General features: G+C 42.0%; 1 protein-coding gene across 1 annotated transcript in view; it reads right to left on the bottom strand.

The window, feature by feature from the left end:
- ERGIC1 (endoplasmic reticulum-golgi intermediate compartment 1) overlaps positions 1–9,646 on the bottom strand; it is a 55,743-nt gene extending 46,097 nt beyond the window's left edge. Inside the window, exon 1 of the mRNA XM_054389103.1 lies at positions 9,616–9,646. Within this exon, the coding sequence (XP_054245078.1) occupies positions 9,616–9,635 (20 nt within the window). The 5' untranslated portion in view covers positions 9,636–9,646. The remainder of the gene's footprint in view (positions 1–9,615) is intronic.
- Between the last annotated feature and the right edge of the window lie 14,492 nt (positions 9,647–24,138).

Consider the following 24,138-nt stretch of genomic DNA (forward strand, 5'->3'; position numbering starts at 1 on the left):
GTGTATTGTAACACTAACTACGAACCAAGTGGAAAGTAAAATAAGTCATCCTGTTAAAACTCAGCTTCACATGGAAAGCAAACCCTGAATATACAAATATCAAAGCTTGGCTGTGAATTTGAGTTCAAGATGCAAATACAGATTCAAAGCAGGACTAATAAGCCGATACTTGTAAGTACCAAGCAGTTATTAACACATTTTATAAGATTAACACCTGCGTAACAGCAGATAATACACAAACACCATTGAGTAATCAGCCAGTCCTCATTTACACACAATAGGATACTAACACACATACTGCAAAAGTTGAGCTTTAGTGGACAGAGTCTCCAGGCTTCAAAGTTACATTGGAAACCATTTGATCCTGAATACTGAGCAAGCTCTGATATATGAAGAGCAGGACAAGGAGATGGAAGGGCATATGTAGGTTTAAATTGGTTTCTCTGTACTGCAAACAGGTGAAGACTGCAATTTTCAAATTCTCTATGACTGCCTTCACTCACAACATACACCAGTTTTCAAAGCATGATCTTCCAAATAATATTCTGTTCATTGACCTGCTGACTCTCCAGTCTTTTAAGCTTAGGAGTGAAATGTAGGAATAGGTTTCCTTGCCAGCCAGCTCCTCCCTCTTAATTGGAGTTCCAAGAACATAATGAAACTAACAGAGGAAGTTTCTGAAACAAGGAGGAGTACTGAGAACAAGAAAACAAGGTTAGCCAGGACTGTCATTAATTATATAATCCAGCCTTTGGGTAACTGGACATTTAGGGAAAGGGGCTGAGAGAATGTCAGAGGCATCAGCCCCTGCAGCATTATGTCATCTGGTCTGTTAGATATTTAGCAGGTACACGATTTGTATGAGGGGGAAAAAAAATGATCCATTTATTTCTAGGACAAAAGACTATGAGTCCCCACAACACTCTCAGAAAGAGGGCACAAAAAATGAATATGTTATGCTGCCTTTTAAATTGATTTCTTTCCATGGAGCTCATGCTCTTGTTTTCTCACTTCTGCCAGCCTGACTCCATTGTGCTGTCCTACATAACACCTTTTTGTCAATCACTTTCTAAATTCTGTGCTCTTATTTTTTCGGCAAGTAAGAAGCTTGTTCTCTATCACCCAAGATCATGCAGAAATTGCTACTGCTGAAGTACACCAAAAAATGCAAATTATTTTGGGTGGCACTGATGAATGGAAAAAAAGAAGCAGTACATCCCATTTTTTCAAAATGAAATGTTAGGCTCAAACATATTTCAAAGGTAATTAGGAGGAGGAAAGCATTTATAATCTCAAATACTCAATAGTGGAGTCTTGCCAGCAAGCATTTTATTTCCTTTTAGGCAGTGAAGCAGGTGTCAAAATGAAGGATGGAAGAGAAATGTATTTTTAATGAAGTGACCAAACTATACTCTATTTCATCAAAACAGGAGAAAAATGTCATGAAGAAAAAATGTTCAAGTAAGGGGATTGGTATTTAAAGGGATCCAGCCCTTCAGAGGACTGTAAGCAAGAGCGACTGCACTTGTGAGCAGCAGTATGGTGTTCTGGACATCAGAAAGAGAGAATGGAGGCAGAGAGAATGGGAAACATGATCAAACATAGATGGCTGCTCAAACAGCTAAGTACACTGTCCAGATACTGCAGTGTCATAAGCAGAATGTAACCCTTTGTGTCCTGAGCCTTCATCCCCTTAAGCTCAGAGACTGTGGCTTTTGCAGCTCCTCAGCATGTCTCAGGGCCTCCCACCATGGCATCCTCCAGACACTTCCTCCAGCACCATCACTCACCCACTCCCTCCTCTATGAGTTCCCGAGTCCTAAACATCTCTCCTTTTCCCAATTTCAGACCTGCCAGCTCAGGGTTCCTCTACCTCCTGCCATGTTTCCGCAGCTCCACCTCACTACCTAAAGCTGCTAGATCCCACTACTGCTAGTGCTACTAGATTCAGCAGCCAGCTCCTCAGCCCTGACCACAGACACAAAGCCCTGATCTCTAGCAGGCACGGAACAAAATTCAAAGTTGGGCTGTGATTTCCAAGGAATTACCTACACACAACTCAGAGCATAACCAGGAGACAGATACAGAAAAAAAGAGTTGTACAATAGTCTTTCCCATAACTTCTAGGAATGACAAAACATTAAGATTCTTTTGCTGCCTTGCACTGCTGAACACTTTGAAATAAGTCTCATAAGATTAATCAGGACCATGTAACTTTTAGTTTGTGGAAGCTGCCTTCTGAAAGGTTTAAGTCCCAGCTGCACCAGGACAGCACACAACTCAGAGGTTTGTACAAAACAGCAAGAACAAATACAACACCTGGGGAAGACAAAAAGAGGAGGGATGTGTGAAGAAAATAGCTCATTCTTCATAAGGCTTCCCTCAAAAGCACGCAAGCCAATCCATACCCTACTATATGACAGACAGGTTTCTCCATATCAATCAGGGAAACTCTTAGAGGTCTGCTAGGCTCACTATCTGGTGCTGGACCATGCCAAGAAAACCACACCAAGGGAAACTGTTCAGCCACTGCTCTGCTGAGTGAGCAATGTAATGTCCCTTTGAAACCAGTAACTGACCCTCAGCAAGGGACTATTACTTGCCTGAAGCTGACAAGACTTAAGACTACCAGAACCCTGACTTGAGACAACTCATTTGTATCATTTGGCTTCCAAGTGAAGTTCCTGAGTTTGACTCAGTTTCCAAGAAACATCCATACTGATGCCACCCCACTAGAAAAACGTGACTGATACAGACCCAAGATAGAGCTGGCACTTGTAGCTGAGGCCCAGGTTTACTAGTGTTTGTTAGTCCAGATATAACTCATTGTAATGCAGCAGCCAGTTTCAGATTTCAGTTCAGAAGGGTCACATTTGTTTTAGAGTGATGTGAAACTCAAGTGAGGCTCTGAGACTTCACCTTTATCAGAAAACACAAAGTCCTATTTACATTACTGGCTGCACCAGTGGTTTAGTTGGCTCTCCAGTTGTCCTTTATTTACAGCACAGAGTGGTCTAGAGAGAAGAACTGCAATTAGGAAGCCAAGTGATCTGCCTTAGGATATGACTGTTAAATAGTAAGCAACCATGACTGCCTGAAATCCTGTTAGCAGTAATACATGCCTGTCCATAGCATAGCTTTTTGAAGGCTCCTCTATTAAATGCCAATCTTTCTGGCTTCTCTGGATTAAACTAGATACATCTCATTTGGAAATATCCTTAAAAAGTAAACATCCAAACACAAAATTCAAATGCAGTGAATCACACAGTCCAGCTCACTGCAGTCTTCACTGGTGTGTGTCTGCCACAATTACTACTGAAATACTCAAACATTTCAGCATAAGGACGATGTTGTAGATTGTGGTGAGATTGCACTTAATTTTTTGGCAGAACAAGTTTTCCATTTTGGAGGCAGCTGGCTCTGCACAGGGATATCTAGACAACAGTTCAGGACTTGTATTTGGAGAGAAGACAAAAAACCCAGACGATTCCACTATTTCTTTGTTCATTGCAAAACTATTCCTTCCTCACCACCTCCAACATTTGAATTGGATGCCTAAAAAACACACACGCACACTTCACAATACAAGCTCAACAACTTCCACAGCTCCTCAGTCCACACTGGTGGTATGGCTTCAACTCTGTTTACAGTGTGATTCAGTCATTTTCACAGCAGTGAACTATGATGGCATGAAGAAAGCATCTGTGTCATCAACGAGGGAACAAAGGAGGACAGTTAAAGTTCAGAAGAAACAACACAAAACTTTCCTATAAAGCCAGACCCTAATAGTTCTGTACTTACTCAGGAATACTCCAATTATATTTTAAGAGAAATAATGCTTAAGGGAGACTTAGGAAGAAATATTTACACACATGCAGGCTAGATAGATTCAGTTATTTGTGGCATAAACATCAATAGACTCTGTACAACTCTGCCTGTCCATCTGATTGCTGTGACTGCAGAATAATTTCTCAGGTGCCCTCAAAGGGCTATTGTTGAAATAAAGTTAGTCATGGTACTGCCTGGCACCAAAATCAACTTTAGTAATTACGTAAGGTGGCAGCAATACCACTTGGAGGGCTTGTTTACCAGCGACATTGCACAATGTGAAGTGGAACACGCCTGCCAGACGTGGCTGCAGTTCAAGATGAAAATATGCTTGCAGAGTTACCAGGCACTCTGGTCAGCTATCACCTCAGTAGCTAGGGAGGAAAAGTGTAGGTCCCTGCGAAGTACAGAGAGGCAATAATCTAACCAGCACAATGCTACAGCAACTAGTTGTAAATGTAGGTATTAATTGAGAAGTGATAGCTATCAGCCTGATCACATTCAAGACTTGAGATTTTGAACAAAATCATTGTACAGGCAGCAATGTCTATGGCTGTGGATGCGAGCGTGACCATGAGCAGCTTAGTACAGGGCACATACAGACCTTTTTGATATGGCATTCCCTCACACAAACTTGTAGGCATAACTCATCTAATCAGAAGCTGTATCAGCTGGCATTAGTTGTTTATTCTTCTCTTTTGTCCTCTCTACACTAAGCCAAGAACACACCTACCTGCTGCTATCACCACCATGCACCTTCTAGAGGAGAGGCACTATGAGCTCATTTGTTTAAGCACATTCAGTGAGCAATTTTGCCAAATGTACTAGTGTGTTAATGCAGCTAATTAAACAATGTGCTGGGAGAGAGCAAGCAGGTGGATGGAGTACAGAGCACCACAATCTGATAAGAAACAGAGCTGGTTGAGACTCCAAATTATACCTCCTGAGCAAACAGACACTTCCACTAATATTTGATGTTTATTAGGCAGTGGCAAAACATTGTGCAGTCACTACTTCTGCTTAACAACTGGCAAATATTCTAATGTAGGCTAAAAAAACGCCATGTAAGTTTAAGCAAGATTTGAGGAGTTACAGAAAGATTTCGAGTCATGATCATCACAAATTTGATGAAAGAAAAATGATAGGATCATGAAAGACAGCTTTGCTCCTTTTCTTAAGACTGAAGACTAAAATAAATCTATTTTTGATAGGCTCACAAGTGAATGAGGAATTGTTGTCCAAGAGGTTGCTTAGTTTGGAAAAGATTTTTCTCCTTAAGACCCCAACTTGCCCACAATCTACTGGTTTGTCCGCACTAATCCGGTTGGGAATTGAAGATGGAGAAACAGACCTCCCTGATGTTGATGAAGCAGCCTGCATCACCAGTTTCACAACTGTGCCAGGTCAGATGTCTGAGCATCAGTTTGCCTACTAGCCATCAAAACTCTTAGGTCTAAATTAAACCCAAACTTACTGCCTCTCTTAAAAGCAGTAAGGTTAGAAGTCTGTCAGCTTTGGTTAAGACTGGACGACTTGATTTGAAAAAAAGACATGCAGGAACCAAAGCAAAGACCTGCCAGTGTCCCCAAACAAAAATGTTGTTTCTATCTGAATCAGAATAAAAAGTGTCATTTATCACAGGTGTGCCAAAGAACAGCTGGCTGTGGGGGCCTGTTGTACCAGATGGAATAAGAGTCTTTGCCACAAAGAACTTCCACTCTAAACCAGCATTTAAATCTAAATCCCTTCTAAGCCTGGCTCCTTCCCCATGACCTTCAAAATCCAGGTGTAACAGGTACAACACACTGTTACCTCATTCAGATTATCAAGCAGTAAAAAACCACAAAGAACAAAATCCCCAAACCAACCAACCAATCCTAATGAAGACATCACAATAATTACTCATGGGAAATACATTCTGAATTTCTCAGTTAAATATAAAAATAAGGATTCACAGATATTTGCCACTCTATGCCAAAAACATGGCCAGGCACAACTGAGAATTGCCCACAATTAGAACAAAAATTTGATTTCAGAGCAGTCTATTTTAGTTTTTCTCGGTCTAATCAGTTAAAGCTACCAAAATACTTCAGAAGTTTCACGATCTTCTACAAGTCCATCAGTAGCTCTGCCATGCAACTGATGCAAAGCCAACAGATTCAAGAAAACTTGCAGTGTTTCTCTCTATCTCATCCACATTCAGTGTCCAGGAGTCAGTTCATTTTTACTTCCGTAATTCTCAATACCAGAGCAATCCAGCACCAATGTCTGCTGCTGAAGCTAAGCCTCCCTGTTAACTGGATCACACATCTGAGAAACCTTCTGGCCCACAATCAACAATCAAGATGACCCAGGCTTACAGTTTAATGTGATTTTAACCATCCACACATGCTGTAAATAAGGTGACACTGGGTCTTGTAGGCTCGAGTGGGAAATACTCTTTCAGCTCCAGCAATATTACTCAAAAACCTTGATCAAGTAGGTATGAAGCTGCTTTGCTGACAAAGTTCCAACAAAGCAGGAGGACAGGCAACAAGGGAAAATCTGTCTCTCTCTTGCAGCCAAGTAAGTTTTAAAAAATAAGAAGGAATCAGGCCTTCCGGAAATATAAACTGATTTAGTAGTTCTGTAGGAGGGCTGCTGTCTCGTGACATGCATTGAACAGACCTGTTCTGAAGGCTCCAATCTGGAAGCTGGAAACTTGGTTCTTTACCAACATCCCAGCAGGAGTATAGAGATTAGTGCAAATGAAATGCTTTGAAAAATGAAAAGCATTAGGTAAGCCCTAAGTATTATTAAAACATTAAAGGTACTTGGGACAGAATAATTATGATTCACTTGAAATTACTGTGAAAATATTATTTTATTTACAAATTAAATGCCTTTTATACCAGCAAAGGGAGACACTGATAAGCCAAGAAAACAGAAGTCCTACAGGAAAAAAAAAAATATAGTACAAAAAAGGCCAGGTAACAAAACAAGCTATTTTTATATCTGATACCAACCAATATTGCCTCAAACTCTAACCTGTGGAGAAAACTTCCAAGAAACATGTTCAAGCACTTTGGGTTCCTCAGTCTGGCCAAATATGAACCCAGAAGTCTAGGAGACAGGAAAGAGATTTAGTCACATGGACCAAAAAGTTTTCTTTGACTTTTAACTGGTGAAGAATAGGGACTTTTTTGGTCATGGGCTGTTTTAAATATGTCATTTCTGCCTCTATCTTCTCCAGAAGAGAGTGTGGCCACCTATTCCTCCTAGAATCGTTTTTTGTGGAAACAAAACTCAAGCCCAAACTTCTAGCTGGTCTTCTATGGTTCTCTCTATAACTGATCTTAACTGTCAATGTCCTAGCACCCTTCAAAAAGAAAGGCTTTAAGAGAGGAGAGGATACAACAACAAAAAAAGAACTGGCTTTCCCAAATGCCCTAGCAAAGCAGCTAACAGCAGTGATTTCTTCAGATGTGGTACCAACACAGACCCATGAAATCTGTGGCCTCCAGAAGAACATAATGCCTTTCCATTTAGAACCTCTGAATTTTGGACTCTAGAAGACATGAAGGAGCAATTTTCAAAGTTCTTAACAATCCAACTCTTTAATCATACATAGGCATAACAGCCCCTTTAAAGTCTGTGCTGAAGACAGGGTGCCAAACTATACCTGCCCAAGAAAACCTGCCCAGTTGAAATCTGTGAAAGAAAAACCTCACATTTTGTGTGATCAAAAATACCACCTCTTCCTTCAGAAACTTACTACAGATGGTAACCTTATTTCTCTAGAAGCATTGTATTGTATTCTATAGTTGTCAGGAAGTAACTGTACGGATTTTTTTTATGTATGCATCATACCTTACCTATAAAAGTAAAATTTTCCAACCTCAGTGATTTTATTCCACTGACTACAAAAAGAACAAAACCCACAACAAGATAAGACTCTAACCTTTACAAAAACTTTGGTCCTGAACTCTGCTCATGCTTCTGAAAACAGGAAACTGATTTGTTGAGCATGACAACAGTTTCTCAGTACCTTTAAATATCAGGTTCTTCTTATGACAGACAGTCTTTTAAAAATTCATCTTTGGAGAAAAATGGAACTTGAGTAAGCTTACTTTATTTGAAAAGGTGCTTTGAAGTGTCTATTTCTAATCCTCCAAACTGAATGACAAAGAAGTTGTTTGCAATTGTGAATCTTTAAAACGCAGATCTGAACTCATGGCTCTATGTTTTTGTAACTCGTTAACACAAACTCTACAACCAAGCCTTTACTTAATGTCTTTGTCCCATTCCAAGTGAAGCACTACTGCTGTTTCTTAAGATGATTACTCTTGGTGAGTCAGTGTTTCCATATGCACATTCTGAGATCCCAAAAATTACACTTTCAAAAGACATCTGAACTAACATTTTATCTGCTATTAAAAAGTGACAGCCACAACCCAGGATCCCTTATTGTTCATGTACTGCAAGAGTCTGAAAATAAACAGCAATAGGCTTTGCAGCTGGCAGAATGTCTCCAAAGCTGAGAAGAAATTTCTATCAAAATTTTACACAAAAGCAGAAACGAGGCTCTGGACCCCAGATCCCACATGATCCAGCAGATGCTGTTTCCAGCTTCAGCAAGTTTTCATTCAGAAGCAACTGCCTTCATGTTCAACAGTGCCACATGGATCACATACAAAATCCTGTTAGCCTGGATAAATGAGAGGCCTGATTTAGAGTTACAGCAAAAATACATCACACAACTTTTTGGGGGGAGAACTAAAAACTTGCAATAAGACCATTTCCCTCTCACCTCAAAGGAGTGCAAATGTATGGTTCATGACAGCCCTATATGAGAATCATCGAGCAAGAACTGTACTTCTCAGTTACCAAAAATGGATGGGTTTTTTTGGTAATGTCAATGCTCTAACTAAGACCTACATGAGAAAACTGAACCGTGTGTATTCCACATGGCATCTATGAATTTGGAAAGCTGCAAATCTGTTTCATGAGTAGGTCAAAAAGAAAATGTACCCACAGTTGCTATTTCAGGTCCATTTGAGTCAAAAGGCTCTTTTTCTCTTCTGCTTTTGCACCTGAAACTGACCGCTATGGCCCACGGGACGCAGGAGCCCCACAGCCAAATATCACAACTCACACCTGCTCAAAATGCCAAAACCAAAAGTGGAGGTGCCTATGGTGTCTCTCAGCCATCAGAGCCACAGCATACAGATTTTCTCACACGTAATCTCACTGTAACAAGCGATCTCCTAAAGCTTCTGGGGATCTGTGGGAGGAGAAGGGGCCCAGCACCCTGACCCAACACCAGCTGCAGGGCCTGTGGAACAGGCGCAGTGGTCATCCCCAAGGCCCCACTGCTTCACCCGCCCTCCCTGGGGGAGTCCGAAACTCCACACACCTCCTTTTTGCTTTGCACAACAGCGTTATATAATAACCGCCACTCACTGGGCTGAGCCTCCCAGTTTCCCACGTCCCTGCTCTGCCCAGACTTCATTCTCCCATCCATCCATTCATCCATCCATCTATCTATCCATCCTCCTCTTTCGGGTTTCAGGTTGCCCGCAGACAGCGATGGGCCCAACCCTCGCCTCGCTACGGCGGTTCGGCCTCACATAATTCAGTGCTCCCGAGCGGGAGGCGCCCACCACCGTCAGCGCTGCCTGACCCGGCCGGGGGCGGCAGGGCCGGGGGAGGCCAGGCAGGGAGCAGCGGCCCCGCCGAGTGGCGGGCGAGGCCGGGCAGGGCCGGGCCCTGCGGGGAGAAGTGGGCGGTTCGCCCGGCCGCACTCACCTCCTGAAATCAAAGGGCATGTTGGTGGCGGGCACCGGGTAGCCTGCGGGCCCCGCCGCCCCCGGCCCCGGCTCTCGCCTCGCTGCCGCCGGCTACAGGGCCAGGAAGTGACGGGCCCCGCCGACGCACAGCACCAGCCCATTGGGCGGCTGGAGCCGACCGCCGCTTCCGCCGCCGGGTTACGGGCAGCGGCGGGAGCAGCGGGCTCCGGGGCAGTGAGGTTGGGGGTTGCGGCTAGCCCCCGCCGGGCCGCCGTAACCCCAGCCCGCTGTAACCCCATCTTGTGGTCTCGGCAGCACCCCGAGAGCTGCTGAGCTCCTCACGGCGCTCTATGAGGCCCTCAGCCCTGAAGGACCGCTCAATGCCTGCAGTGCCCTGCCAGCCCCCTGTGGTGGTATCCTCAGCATCCCATGGCCCCTGGCACCGCTCCATTGCCTCGTGACCCTCTCAGCTGACCCTCTTGGTGTCTACAGCACCTCAGGAGTTCTCTCGGTGCCCCATGGCCCTTCTCAGCACCTGTCCGGGCGCTGGCAGCACCTGCTGCCCCATAGCTCTAGGGCTCCCGGCCTCCGCGGCTACCCAGCTGTGGTCCTGTGTGGCCGAGCAGGCTCAGCCCTGTGCACCTGACTGTCCCCAGGCACTGTCCACGTTAGTGTGACTCTTTGGAGTTAGCGGGCAGCTTTGCAGTGATCCTGAGCTGCCTGCAGACGCGGGACTGCCCAGGCCTGCAGGCTGGAGCAGGGCAGGAGCCAGAGGTGCAGCAGAACAGATTTTGTTGAGCATCCTCAGCATTGCAATAGGAAGAGCTTATGTTTGTGAACGCTGCATAGTCTTTTCTCTGACTGGAGACCATTCAACCCACACTGACAGACTGGAGAAAGTCTCAACACTTCAAAGTGCTTATAAAGGAAGGAGAACCCTCCGTGCACTGCTGAGACATGCACCTCCAAGTATCCCTTCCTGATAGAAGATGAACTTCTTTGGTGCCAGCATGGCTTTCTCATTTGTTCTTGAAAATCTTTCTGCAGTTTTATTGGAGGCCAAGGAACTAAAATTAAAAGTTCCCCATTTTTGAAGTCATATGTTTCCCCAGCCTTGCCATTTTACCTGAATGCTCTTATCTGACTGCATCCCTGCCAGGTTTGTGTGATGGACATGGTTAATCTGGAATTGCCTCCATACACCATTCTGGGTGCTTCCCTTATAACATTGCCAGCCAATAGCACCAGCTGGGGACTTCTTGCTGCAGGTAGTGTGACCACTGCTGCATTAAGAATTGCTGTCACTCACTTAAGGTGCACATCAGATTACAGAATCTTGCTTAATCTTGCCTTCTAAGTCTAAAAGCAGGACAAGCAAAAGAGGGTAAATGGCAGCAATCTAAATACACTGTGTGCAGCATACTGCTTTTCTAATTGATTCTGCAGCTTTCTTCCACTCCCGCTGTCAGCATCTCTATACTGAGAGATCCACATCTTTCCACTTTTTCCTTTTGCCGGAAACTAGACCTATATCTGGGTAAAAAATAAGTTCAGATTGAAACAAGCAGAGAAACACTACATAAAAGTCAGAGCTGTTAATCAATGCCATAGTCTTTCAAAGGAAGATAACTATTATTCGTGCTGAGAATATTCAAAACTAAACTGGAGGCATCTCAAGGATGAGATAACAAGGCACAATCCCTTAAAAGCCTGTAGGGAATTGATAAAAATACCTAATTGGGTTTTTTGATCTCAGACATCCAAATTGTCCTACTGCATTGTGCAAGCCTATTCAGCAGATTACTAACTGATCAGCCATGAAATCCTGCTGCACTTTGCATTGTGCTCCAAAACTGAACAACGCACTGAAATTAATGAGACAATTCTCATTTCTCATCAGGTCAAACCAATTACATAGGCATAGCTAGAGGGCATTATCTGTAGTGGAAAACAAAACAAAACAGTGCTTATCAAGTTATAGTTACACAACCAAGAGTTCGTCTGGGCTGGCAAGCCCCAATATCATTAACTATTATTAACTGTCTTGTGCAGAGGCATCAGCTCTCTCAGGAGCCAAGAGAGTGCTGAAGTGGTTACAAAAGCACTTCATTTGTTCAGGGGACAAATCCTGAGGTGGCCTTGAAGAATTGTTTCTTTTGCTTGGGGCTCAAGAGCATGACACAGTAAGAGCTCACATTGTGAAGATTTTATTTGCACTAAAAGGTCAAACTCTGAAGAAAGTAATGGACTCAGACCAGTGCCAGAACAGCTTTCCAGTTGGGTCCAGCTCACTTATATCCTTGCCAAGGGAAGAAGAAGTTAATGCCCCAAGATAAGACCCTCGTCACAATATTGTTTAATTACATAAGCCTTCTAGTGAGGCTGAGATAAGAACAGGAATTTGTCCGCAGTCCAGCTGGGTGCGGCTGCTTAGATCGTGATGTGTATTAGAATGGGAACTAAAAGCACGGGTTTATTCGAGGTGGTTGTCACATCATTAGAACTGAAATGAGTAAACTGATACTGAAAACTGATTTAAAAGTTAACTCTTTTATTCATGTGAGCAATAAACTAACGTTTTTCTGACAGTAGTAGCCTCAAAAGTACCTAGTTTTTCTCTTCAAATTGAGTTAGGAATCTTAACTGAGCCAAACTGCTACTCTGAAATCAGTAAGTAAATATTTTCGGAACTCTTTTATCAACAAGAAACTAAAGCAGCGGCATGAATTGACTCACCTAATACTATAGAGTAAGATCAGCTTCAGCTCTAAAATTAACAAACTAATCCCTTTGTTCCTAATTCTGTGTTCATAATTCTTCTTATAAAAAACAATATTTTCCTCGTTCCAGTTCACTTTCTTGTAGATAAATCAGGTCATGGATGACTCTATTTGGATTCCTACCTAGTGCCTCACAGTAACAAAACTGGTACCTCCTTTCTGTTAGAAAGAGAGAAAGAAAGAAAGAAAGAAAGAAAGAAAGAAAGAAAGAAAGAAAGAAAGAAAGAAAGAAAGAAAGAAAGAAAGAAAGAAAGAAAGAAAGAAAGAAAGAAAGAAAGAAAGAAAGAAAGATAGAAAGAAAGAAAGAAAGAAAGAAAGAAAGAAAGAAAGAAAGAGAAAGAAATAAAGAAAGAAAAGAAAAAGAAGAAAGAGAAAGAAAGAAAGAAAAGAAAGAGAGAAAGAAAGAAAGAGCGAAAGAAAGAAAAAGAAGAGAAAGAAAAGAAAGAAAGAGAAAGAAAGAAAGAAAGAGAGAAAGAGAGAAAGAAAGAGCGAAAGAAAGAAAAAGAAGAGAAAGAAAAGAAAGAAAGAGAAAGAAAGAAAGAAAGAATGAAAGAAAGAAAGAAAGAAAGAGAAAGAAAGAAAGAAAGAAATGATAGAGAAAGAAAGAAAGAAAGAAAAGAAAGAAAGGAAGAGAGAAAGAAAGAGCGAAAGAAAGAAAAAGAAGAGAAAGAAAAGAAAGAAAGAGAAAGAAAGAAAGAAAGAAAGAAAGAAAGAAAGAAAGAAAGAAAGAGAGAAAGAAAGAAAGAAAGAAAGAAAGAAAGAGAGAAAGAAAGAAAGAAAGGAAGAAAGAAAGAAAGAAAGAAAGAAAGAAAGAAAGAAAGAAAGAAAGAAAGAAAGAAAGAAAGAAAGAAAGAAAGAAAGAAAGAAAGAAAGAAAGAAAGAAAGAAAGAAAGAAAGAAAGAAAGAAAGAAAGAAAGAAAGAAAGAAAGAAAGAAAGAAAGAAAGAAAGAAAGAAAGAAAGAAAGAAAGAAAGAAAGAAAAAGAAAGAAAAGAAAGAAAAGAAAGAAGGAAGAGGGGGGTGGGAAAAGTGCTTTATTTGAATCATCTTCCTGGGTATTTACTGCATAAATTTCTGTTTCTCTAGATTTCCTAAGTATTCCTAATTCTGGGATGATGTGCTATTCTTTACTTTCAACTTCACATTAGTGCAGTTTATATTAGTCCTTGGTAACTTTGATTCTGTGTTGTAAGCTCAACATTTTCCCTTTCCCCCCCCAAAAAAAAAGTGTAACCTGAATCCTTATACATCCAGAGTGGGTTTGGATAATATAACATCTTGTAACACTCATAGATTGATGTCCTCTTTTGTTTTGTTCCTGGTTGCTTACACACGGCTGAGTTTAATGTAAGCCTCTGGCTTGTGCTATGGCTCTTGCACTGGGAGTGTATTGTGCTGTAAGTCCTGTGACTGGGTCATGAGCAGCATTGTTTGCTAAAGGTAAAGCTGGGTACATACAGTCATCGTTTAGGTCAATTAGGTTTCGTTCATCAATTGGGAATGTGCAGTGACTGTTAAGGAAGGTGCAGTGCTTATTCACTTATGCCCCTTCTGCTGCTGAGCTGGGTTTGCTCCTAGCTGAAGCATAGCTTTTTGTTGGAGATGTTGTGTGGTAGGGTACACACCACAGCATTTTCCCTTGTGCATTTATTCACAGGATATGCTTGTAGCACTCGTGTCAGGGTGGGGGGACTGAAGTGAGCACATTGCTTTGCAGGGCGTGTTTTCTTGATTGTGTGTTGTATTCTGCAGGGTGTGTCACTGACTGCATGAAGCATTAAACACAACTGCCGTTCAGGAAAAGGAAAAAACATTTTAGAGAATAAAGAGAAAATGTTATAAAGCATTTAAAAATATAAATAACAGCATGTGAGGAAATCTTTTTGAAGGAACAGGATGCGCATGTAGGTGAAGAATTCGAATACAAATGCTGTACTAAGTACAATCAGTAATGAAAGCTCAGCCCTTCCTCTTAGGATTTTACTAAGCTACATGTTGACAGTAGTTTCCAAATACCAGGGAACAAAAAAAACAAACTTTTAAGATTTGTTGCAGTGTAGTAGCTGTTTATCATTATCACATATGTTATGGTGTCCATCTATTATTGAGAGACTGGGATTTAAATGAATAAATTGGTATCTACTCAGTTTACTGTGTTAGGTCCTTCTTTATTGAGTATCTGAGCTTATTCCTTAGAAGATGTAACAAACCACCACCTCTCTTCTTCCTGTTTAATATGCAGAAGAAATAAAGTGATTATCTGATAGATCACCAGACTGGGTAGAGCTATCCTGTGTATGTTTGAGTATGCAAAAGGGGATCTATGCAACCACATGGCCTTTTCCGTGTCCTGTGACAGTAGGTAAAACCATCACTGGGCACTGCTAAGAGGAATTCACTGCTCTTATAGTCGCTAGAAAATTTACCCTGTTTTTAATACAGTTTGGGTTTGTTTACTTTACTTTTGGGTGCCAGGACTTTAGTATGAGAAAGTCACAGCATGCAGAACATTTTTGTATTTGGGTGCTTTCCCTGCTGTGGAAATGAACTCCGGAAGGAAGTTTCAGCTCCTGTCACAGGCTTACCTTATGCTTTCACAGCATCCCTATGTTGATTACTGTTTAGTGTAGTTCAGGAGACTGCATACACCAGGAGGGTCATGGTCAAAGGGAGGTGTAAGTTAACAGTAAACTAGATCAAAGTCCTATTATAGATAGTCCTGTAACAGAGGACTTTGAACACTAAAGCAGAGGTCCAAATCACATAGAAATTTGATATTAGCAGCAAAGAAAAGTTGAGGATTAGCACCTGATTCTCAAAGCAGGAATCCTCTGTAGTGAGTTAAATACCTAAGTTCCCTGTACACTGGAGAGGAACAGTTAGGAACCTAAGGACTTGGAGTGCTCTTAGCCAGTACACCAAGTGGCAAGATGCCTACGTCAGCCAGTGGAAGTCTGATACAGGACTAAAAAATGTTTCCTTATGGATTTAAGTAAGACATTTGGCATGGACACCTGAATCAGTCTTTTCTGTGAAAATATAGCCAGGAGATGAGCCACCCCCTCTACTTTAAATACCAGGCACTGAAGAGCACTGCCCTGGTAGCCTGTTCTGGTCTTTTGAACGAGGAGTTCTGTGAGAAACTAGGGGGAAGGGAGGAAAATGTGCTCTACCTAGCTTCTGAAAGCTGGGCTACAATGTAAGAAGGAGCACAAAAATGTTTATGCTCCAACTTGGGGCTCTTATCTGGGAAACAGTGATGTTGGAATTGGGATACTGGTGAAGGAGTCCATGACATACTACAAGAACATAAGCAGTTCTGAGAATTCCCTTCTGCCGTGTATTTGTGTCCTACTCACTCACAGCATGCCTAGGAAATTGCATCCTTAAGATCATACAGGCAAAAAAAAAAACCCCACCTGATTCCTGGATGGACTTAGCAAGAAGTAGCTGACAGAATCCAGCCTACCCAGAGCTGCTGGGCACCAAAAAGTGCCAGACCCTTTGGCGCCTAAAGAAGCTTTCATCAGAAACTGTAGGCACTTAGAGCATCTGACGTAGCTGAGGAGAGGAGGCAGAGCTCTCCTGGGTTGCTCTCATGAGCTCAGGCGCCAGCAGTCTGCGTAAGTTGCACTTCGGTGCCTGAGTGCTATTTTGGATCTCTCCCAGAGCCCTTGCGCTGGCATGCTCTTAGTGGGGAATCAGTGTGAAACTTCAGCAGGGGCTGGGGATGCTAAGTGCCTGGCTTGCTGCATCAAGAATGACCTCAGAATGGGTGGCTTCTTCCTAGGTATGAAGTGTCGAAGCCAGTTTAGGCATGCAAATATAAGGTCAGGATGCGCTCAGGTCTCAGTCTAGCAGGAGGGAATGCTGTCCTTTGGCCAGCAATACATGGAAAGCAGCATTTCTCAGCAGAATGAGTATGTGAGGATTCAGGAGCCCTGGGTCAGTACAAAGTCCTTAGGCAGTAAAGAAGTGAACCAAACCAAAACCTTGACAAGGAGTTTTCAAAGAAAGCACTGGAAGACTTGCTGGAAGGCTTGGCAAATCCTACTCCAGCACTCTGTGGGCAACCAGTTATGCTACTGCAGTTTACCAGATTCTCTGCCATCATTTGACCCACTGGAACCAGCCATGTGCGTGAGATTGTTGAATAGCACTTCATCAACTTACTTTTGGCATGCTTGCCTGTGCTGCCTTATCAGCTTTCTCAGTGGTTTCCTCTAGATATTGTGTAGCATTCAGGGAGCGAGTAGCCCAGTGTGACGTGTCAAACGAGATGCATACTCTTTGTTCATCTTTTTCATAGTAAGGATATGGATTTTTAATTGCTTCTTCTGTGTTTTGCTAGCTGGCTACCTCTTCTGCAGATGGCACTTATGTTTTCATCATTCTCACTTGGCCATGCAGCAGTCCTGTGATGGTCAGTGGATATTACGAAGACTGGATATTAGGAAAAAGTTCTTTACTGCAAGAGTGGTCAAGCATTGAAACAGACTGCCCAGGGAGATGGTAGAGTCAACATCCCTGGAGATGTTCAAGAAACATGGAGATATGGCACTTCAGCACATGGTTTAATGGCCATGGTGGTGTTAAGTTGATGGGTGGGCTCAATGATCTTAGTGGTCTTTTCCAAGTGAAACAATTCTATGATTCTATGATTCATTGTCTCCAGCCTTGTGTTTGTTTTACCTGGAGCCTGTGGACTCAACATTTCTAAAGGGTTTCTTTTCTGAAGGGTTTCATTTCACTGTTAGGGTATGATTTTTCAGTATCTATCTCCTGATTTGGAGTGGGGTCAGTTTTGAGTGGTCAGATTCAGATGACTTGTGGTCCAATCTAGCATCTATCTTTGTTGCTGGTGTCAGCAATCTGCCTTTTGACCCAACTCTGAATTGGTGGTTATCTCAAAGTGTTGGCTCTAGCGTACATGAAATGGACATGGACATGGACATGGAGAGAGTGCTGTGATTACACATAGCAAGCAAAGGAGCATGGAAAGACACAAAAGAATAAAGAGAGAAACTGCTTGAGAAATGAATGCCCATTGTAAGGGAACTGGGAAGACATGAGAGCAGATATGCAGGCAGACTTGTGGAGGGACTTAGTGCTAAGGATCAAAAGTTTCAGCCTATGGCAGAAGCTAAGAGGGGATGTATCTTGGGAGCTGATCTGTCAGAAATGAAGCTCAGGTGAAAGTTCCCTTTCAAATGACCGTGTGCACAATTAGAAAGCACTAAACCAAAGTGACTTGAACAAAGCATCAGTTAAACTCTTACAGAACTCCCTCTGCTTGTAGAGGAAGCCAGGCCTAGCAGTCTCCAGTCACCAAGGAAGACCCCTTTCACCCTGTCTTCTATGAGGCCACTTCATAGCTTCATGTTCAAGCTTCTTGCAGAAGAAAGAGCAAAATCCTGCCCCCCTCATGCTGTGATGATAACTCCAGTGGAGTTAGCTGGGCTTTATTTTAATTGGACTTTTAAACTTTTTTCCTGGCACTCTAAAGCTTATGAACGGAAAGGATCAGTCTGACTCAGAGACTGGGCTACTTCCAAACATTAATCTTAGCTGCCATATGTTAATACAGTTTGGCTCTGCTGCATCCTATGGTGTAAAGTAAAATGTCTGTACCCTTTCATCTCTGACGTTCCCTTTAGAGGCTACTAAAGGAAACAGGTCAGAGTCATGGGCAGGCTGTGATCACCTGACATGCAATCTACAGGCAGTTGATGAGGTTCTATGAGTAAGAAGGCCTGGAAAACATCCATATTCTGTTCTCTTGAAATTCATGGTTTATCATTCTGCAATATTGGTTGCCAAAATTATAATGTCCAGGACAATTCTTTGGGCTGTACCGACTCTGAAGTGTACAAACACCTTTTGGTTATCACAGTATTGAGCACAAGGTAATAAATCTTGGCATATTATGCTGGGTTCAATGGTACAATATTTATCCCTTTCCCTTTGGTTTGGCTTCATGGTATGGGTATAAGAAATATATAAACAAAGATGACTGTCTTGTTCATCATGATTTTTCCAGTACTGAAACATGAGTCTCTCAACATTTGTGTTTCACTTTCTTCCATTCTCTCTTCCAAATTTTTCCATTCTACAGGAACTATTTTCAAATTTTATCCAGTCTTTGAGGGTGTGCACTCAAAGTATTTGGTGTTTCCCTGACCCTTTGTCATCTTCTTACTCACACACTCTTCCCTGAAATCATTATGGGAACAACCCTATGCAACAAGAAAAAAAAAAAAGAGAGAAGTTTCCAATTCTACTCATTTCAATGGAATTTCCCTGCTGCCATTTTTCCATATAAGTGGATGTGTTTTGCTAGAGACAGTAGTGTGAACAGTGTTAGGAAGATGGATACTTCATAACGAGGGCATTCTCAAAGGCTAACATTAGCCTTAATGAAGCTAATTTTCCAATATTCTCTCTCAAGCCGATGCGGAAGGAAAGGTTTCCTCCAGAGGCAATTCAGAGCAGTAACCTCATTCCATGGAGAACATAGGGTATCCAGAGAGATTAACTCCTTAAGCCTAAAACTTAAAAGCTTAAAAAGATTGAAATGCATTCTCATCTTCAGGAGAATTACAGCAGACATATCTAGTTCCACTATTGTAGATGTGTTGGCCTTTTGTGCTGACATGGAGAAAGATGTTCTTAATTGGGTGACCGCTGGCTTATGGTACAGGATGACATTCCTCAGTTCTCTTCCCAGCTCTGCAGCCAATTTTCTAAGCAGTTCTGAGCAGGCAGCCCTTTGGCCTTAGTTTTCTGCATGGGAAATTATGTAAGTCATTATGTTAATTAATCTAAGACTTTTCCCCAGGAGGATAAGAGATTCAATGGACAACTGATGGACGATAGGTAGCGAATGCTTATAGTTGAGATGTTGGCTTGTGATAATATGGATTACTAATTAAAGACTTATTGATGAATAGATCCCCTCTGCTGCAGGAGAAGCTAGACACATGACTTTCCCACACCGAAGGGAAATTCTGGGTGCACACTTTACATTTTCCTCTTTCCCCACTGCAGGGGCTGCAAGAGCCAGGCCGACGTTTGCGAGCGTGTGACTGACGAATGGTACAGCACATTCACTTACCGGCCCAAGGCTCGTCAGAGTGACAACTTGGAGCTGTAGGAGATAGAGATGACTCATGACTGGAGCTTTATGTAAATGAGGAACATCTTCTCTTGCATCCTGTTGTACCAGTGAGGCCATGTAAAGTTTGCACTGGTGACGTTGCTTTCCCACGTCCCCTCTGTCTTTGAGGCAAGGCAGGAAAATGGGGTAAGATAGTTGTGGTTCCCCCAGAGAGGGCAATAGGTCAAAACTGGTAGTGAGTCTGAATGTGTAAACCCTGGAAATGAAGATTTCTTCCCAGAAGCAACGCCTGGAGAAAGTTTGCTCTTGCCTTTTACCGTCAATTGCAAAACTGATGGAGCCTCCTACCACTGACTGTAAATTCTGGGGGGAGCCAGATAAGGGGGTACGGTAGCGAATTTAGGCAAAAATCTTCTCTCCCTGGGGATCAGTCAGCTTTAGTAAGATTTATAGGTCACCTGTGACATGGATAATAAACTCATTTAGCTCATTCAAAGCATGAGAACAAATCCTGCTGCCAAGTGATATGACACTGTGTGCCCTCTCCTAATGGCCTTGTGTAGGCAGCATATCCTGAGCAAGAGCAGTGAGGAGGAGTGGAAGCGTGAAAAAGCTGTGGAATTGTGTCTATCCAAAGCCACAGATACTATTATTCCAGGTGGAGGGCCAAATTCTCTGACTCACCCACACAAAAATCATGCTGAAGTTTACTGAAGACAATGGAATTAACACAAAACTAAGAAGAATGCCAGTCTCCAAAGTGTTGGCCTCTTTAGCTGTCTTATTTCTAGGGTGCCATGACTCATGTGCATGTATATTGCTAGCAGATATAGCACAGTCTGACTACTGCAGATGACTGTAGAGACAAAAACGATAGGAAAAAGTTGGCAAACTAGAAAGGATTTGTCTTGTATTAGATATGTCATATAAAATCAGAAGGAAGGTTTAATTGACTCCAGTGGGAGTTGCACTTGAATAAAGGACTCAGGAGCTGAAATGAGGGATGAAAAAAAACATCTACCTTACTAGCCCTGATCTTGCAGAAGAGTGACTCTCTTTGTTTGATCTATGTAATTTTGTTCATACAGATGCACGTAACTTCCCTTAAATTGCTTCAGAGCCCATATCACTTTTTCTTAGTATTCAGCACGTTTCTTTTTATATATGATTCTGTTCCTTTATCTGTAGATGTTATCTGACTGAAACGCTGTGCAAAGTTTTTGTCATCCATTGCAGTCATCCTAATTTGATAATGCTCAGTACATTTAGTTTATTTACCTTTGTCTCATTTTTTCCTTTTCTAATTGATTCAGATCTGTGGCAGCCAGCTCTACCTATTTTAACCCTGTTCTTGTTAGTGTTGCAGCTACAGAAGTAACGTCTGCTTTGTCTTCCAGAGAAGTGTGCAGTAAACTTCCCAGACAGGTGATGAATTGATTCAACTCTTATTTCTCACTGAGTTTAAAGGTCAATCTTACGATGCTAGGACTTCTCCATGAGCTAAGTCTTCAATATAGTTCTCCTCATTTCATCACCTGTTCTTGACTCTGTCCCACAAGGTAATGGCTGATAATTATGCTCCTTTCAAGGTTGTATCTCCTGGTCCATTGAAGGTGGGACTTTTTTTCCTCAGTAGAAAGCTGACTCATAAGGTATGCTGCCTTCTATCCTTAGCAGAAGTGAGTCACTAATGGATTTTTCATTATACATTCACGTACCATAGACTGAGATTTTGTCCCACCAGTTTAGTCTTGAGGTAGCGTTTGGAAGTCTTTTGGATTTGGTATTTTAATTCTCTCTCAATAAGGCTCTGTGAGACACAATAGATGCTGTGCAAGGAGCTGGTTTGTATTATATGCTGTGATTATTCCCATTAATTTCAGTAGTGCCACAGTTTCACCCTTTGTGTGTTGTGTGCTTCCCTAGCTAAAACCCCACAAAACTCCCTTTACACCTGCATCATGACTTGTTCAGCATCTGTTTTCACACCAAATAAATAGTTTACAGTTGTTTTTCAGAGCTGTGTGGAAGCTGAGGATGCTGAGACATAGCTAAAATAAGACAAATGCCATTGATATCATGACATTAATAGAAATAGTCCTTTTGTTCAGGTGACACTAGTTTGGGGATCTTTAAGGCACTCAGTGAAGATTCACTAGTTCTCACAATAGCCCATGACAGAAAGCTAAGTGTTATTATTTCTATTTTATAAACAAAGGAATTAAAGTTTGGGGGGGAGATTAAGTTGTGCTAGGGAGGCAATGGAAGTGTGGTAGGTGGAACCCAAGAATCCTGTACAGCTTTTTTTTTTTTTTTTTTTCCAATTCAACAATATTTTGTGTCAAGTATTTTGCTGTATTTACAGCCACTGCTATATAACTTCTAGTGAGGCCAATGTGAATGAGCATCTGGCAGAATCTGGGTAAAGCTGCAACATAGTCTGCAGTTCATAGGAGGGTACCAGCTTTTGCCTATCCACAGGATCACAGGATGTTAGGGGTTGGAAGTGACCTCTGGAGATCATCAAGTCTAACCCCCCAATCTGTGTTGTATTCTGTTAAACTAGCTTTGCAGGGTATTTTGAAGGGAAAGGTCTGAATCCCTCTGATGCTGACAGGAGCTGTTATTTAAAGCTATATGATGAACATGCAAAAGGGATGCTGTTAGGGTGGCTGCTTTTTTCTTCATTACACAGAAGTGGATATGCTGCAGCGACAAGTTTGTAAATTGTGGTTAGTTCCGTTCTCACACCACCCAATAACCTTACAATCTCTCTGTCAACTTCCTGAAAGCCTTGGGAAGCTATAATTTGTGATAAAAATGGGAGTTAAAATGTTATGTGTGTATCAAAGCTGAAATTCTGTGGCTGGCTGACCTTTTCATTTTGAGCAAATGCACTCATTTCCTTTACGTTGCTTACTATTTCCCTCTGAAGCTTGGCATAATAGGAAATCCTCCATGATTGTTCTCTTAATCAGTGGCTCCATTGTGCCGGCTTCTGTTCCTTTCACTGAGCAGTGCAGGATCTCCTAATGGGGCATAAGTGCTGTCAAGCATCAGTGCCCCAGAAATTCAGACGTTTCAATTCAGCTGCCTCAGACAACAGCAGGAGCGGTGTGCGCTAAATTCAGTGTTCTGTCAGAGTAAGGAAACAGCCCCCTGATTTTTGGTTTAGAAGAAAGAAAGGTTAAAACCCCCCACTCAGTGGATTTTACAGTGATATTTCCCAGTGTTTGTGAGTAGACTTAGATGAATAATGAAAATGAAGAGCTTGTCAATTTAGATTTTGCTTCATTTCCATATGTGGGGTAGTGTTGTTTGTTGTCATCTCACTGCTCATATTTGCACAGCCATCTGACAATTATAAAGAAGACTTACAGATCTTTAAGACAAATAACTTCTCCAGAAATACATTCTGAAATGCCTACCAATTCTGACTAGCACATCATTTTTCATTTACTGATTTATTTCCCTTTGGCAGCTAGTCAAGGAACAAAAGTTTCATGTTGTGACAATACCTCACAAACCATAGATGATGTAGTATTTATATATATGTCTCTTGCTAAAAAAAACCAGGCAAGTAATTACAAATAAAAAATGTATTTGCAAAGGCTTAAAACAGTTTGTGAAATAAAAGAAAGGCTAAAGCTGCCAATAAAAACCCCCAAAACTCATTTGTATTGGTAACCTCTGCTTCACGAAGCATAACATAAACAAAAATAAAGTAACTGGCTGATGCTCAGGAAGAGCTGATAGATCACCAAGTCTTATCTTTTCCTTCCTGTTGCAGCACCATGGTGTTGACATCATGTTCCTGCACATGCAATATGCAAAAAGCTCAGGGTTCATAATTCAGTGTTGGCACAAATAAACAATTTTAGCTCGTTGCTATTGATTTTCTGCTGCTCTGCTTTTCTCCAATAAAGCTGATGTCTGTGGGGAGCCAGGTAGTCAGTCAGTCTCTGCAGGCATTTCACTGCACATCCAGTGTTTTGTTTTCCTATGGTGTGACTTTCAAGAGCAGCTTACAATGAAAAAGATAGAGCAGTGTCTGGAGGACTTTAGCCAGTGCCTAACACATTCTTTATGCAGAAAGTTTCCAGAGAAGACCAAGGGGGCTTGTGTGACAGTCTAGTTAACAAAAATAGAGTAACAACCCTAGGATGCAGCTTCATGCATCTCTGCTGGAGTCAAATCTCTAGGGAAATGAGGCTAGTGGCAGCAATGATGATAATCATAAATAATGCACACTACTCTTGGATCTTGGCTGACTATCAAGACAGACTTCCTGATGATGAGATGCATATGTCTGTCTCCAGTCTCTTCAAGGTATCTGCAAGGCACCATTCTTTGCAATTACAAAGAACTGCATATGAGAACATATACCATAAGAAGCAATCCAGGAGCATTTGTCCCAGACTTCTGTCTCTGATTTCCATAATTGTTCTCATCTCAACTTCTCAGGCATTAGCAAGACAAATCTCAGAGCAGCTCTGTTAAATGCTGACAGTGGTGGCAGTGGCAACCCAGAAGCCCCAGGGGCTTCTAGTTTTGTCCGTCATGCTGTGCCTTGTTTGCATGGGAATGAGACAAGAAGGGGAGAGGTCCCCTTCATGTCAGGCTAGTAAAAGATGGAGTTACTGACTG

This window comes from Indicator indicator, chromosome 18 (assembly GCF_027791375.1).
Source record: "Indicator indicator isolate 239-I01 chromosome 18, UM_Iind_1.1, whole genome shotgun sequence".
NCBI classification, from domain to species: domain Eukaryota; kingdom Metazoa; phylum Chordata; class Aves; order Piciformes; family Indicatoridae; genus Indicator; species Indicator indicator.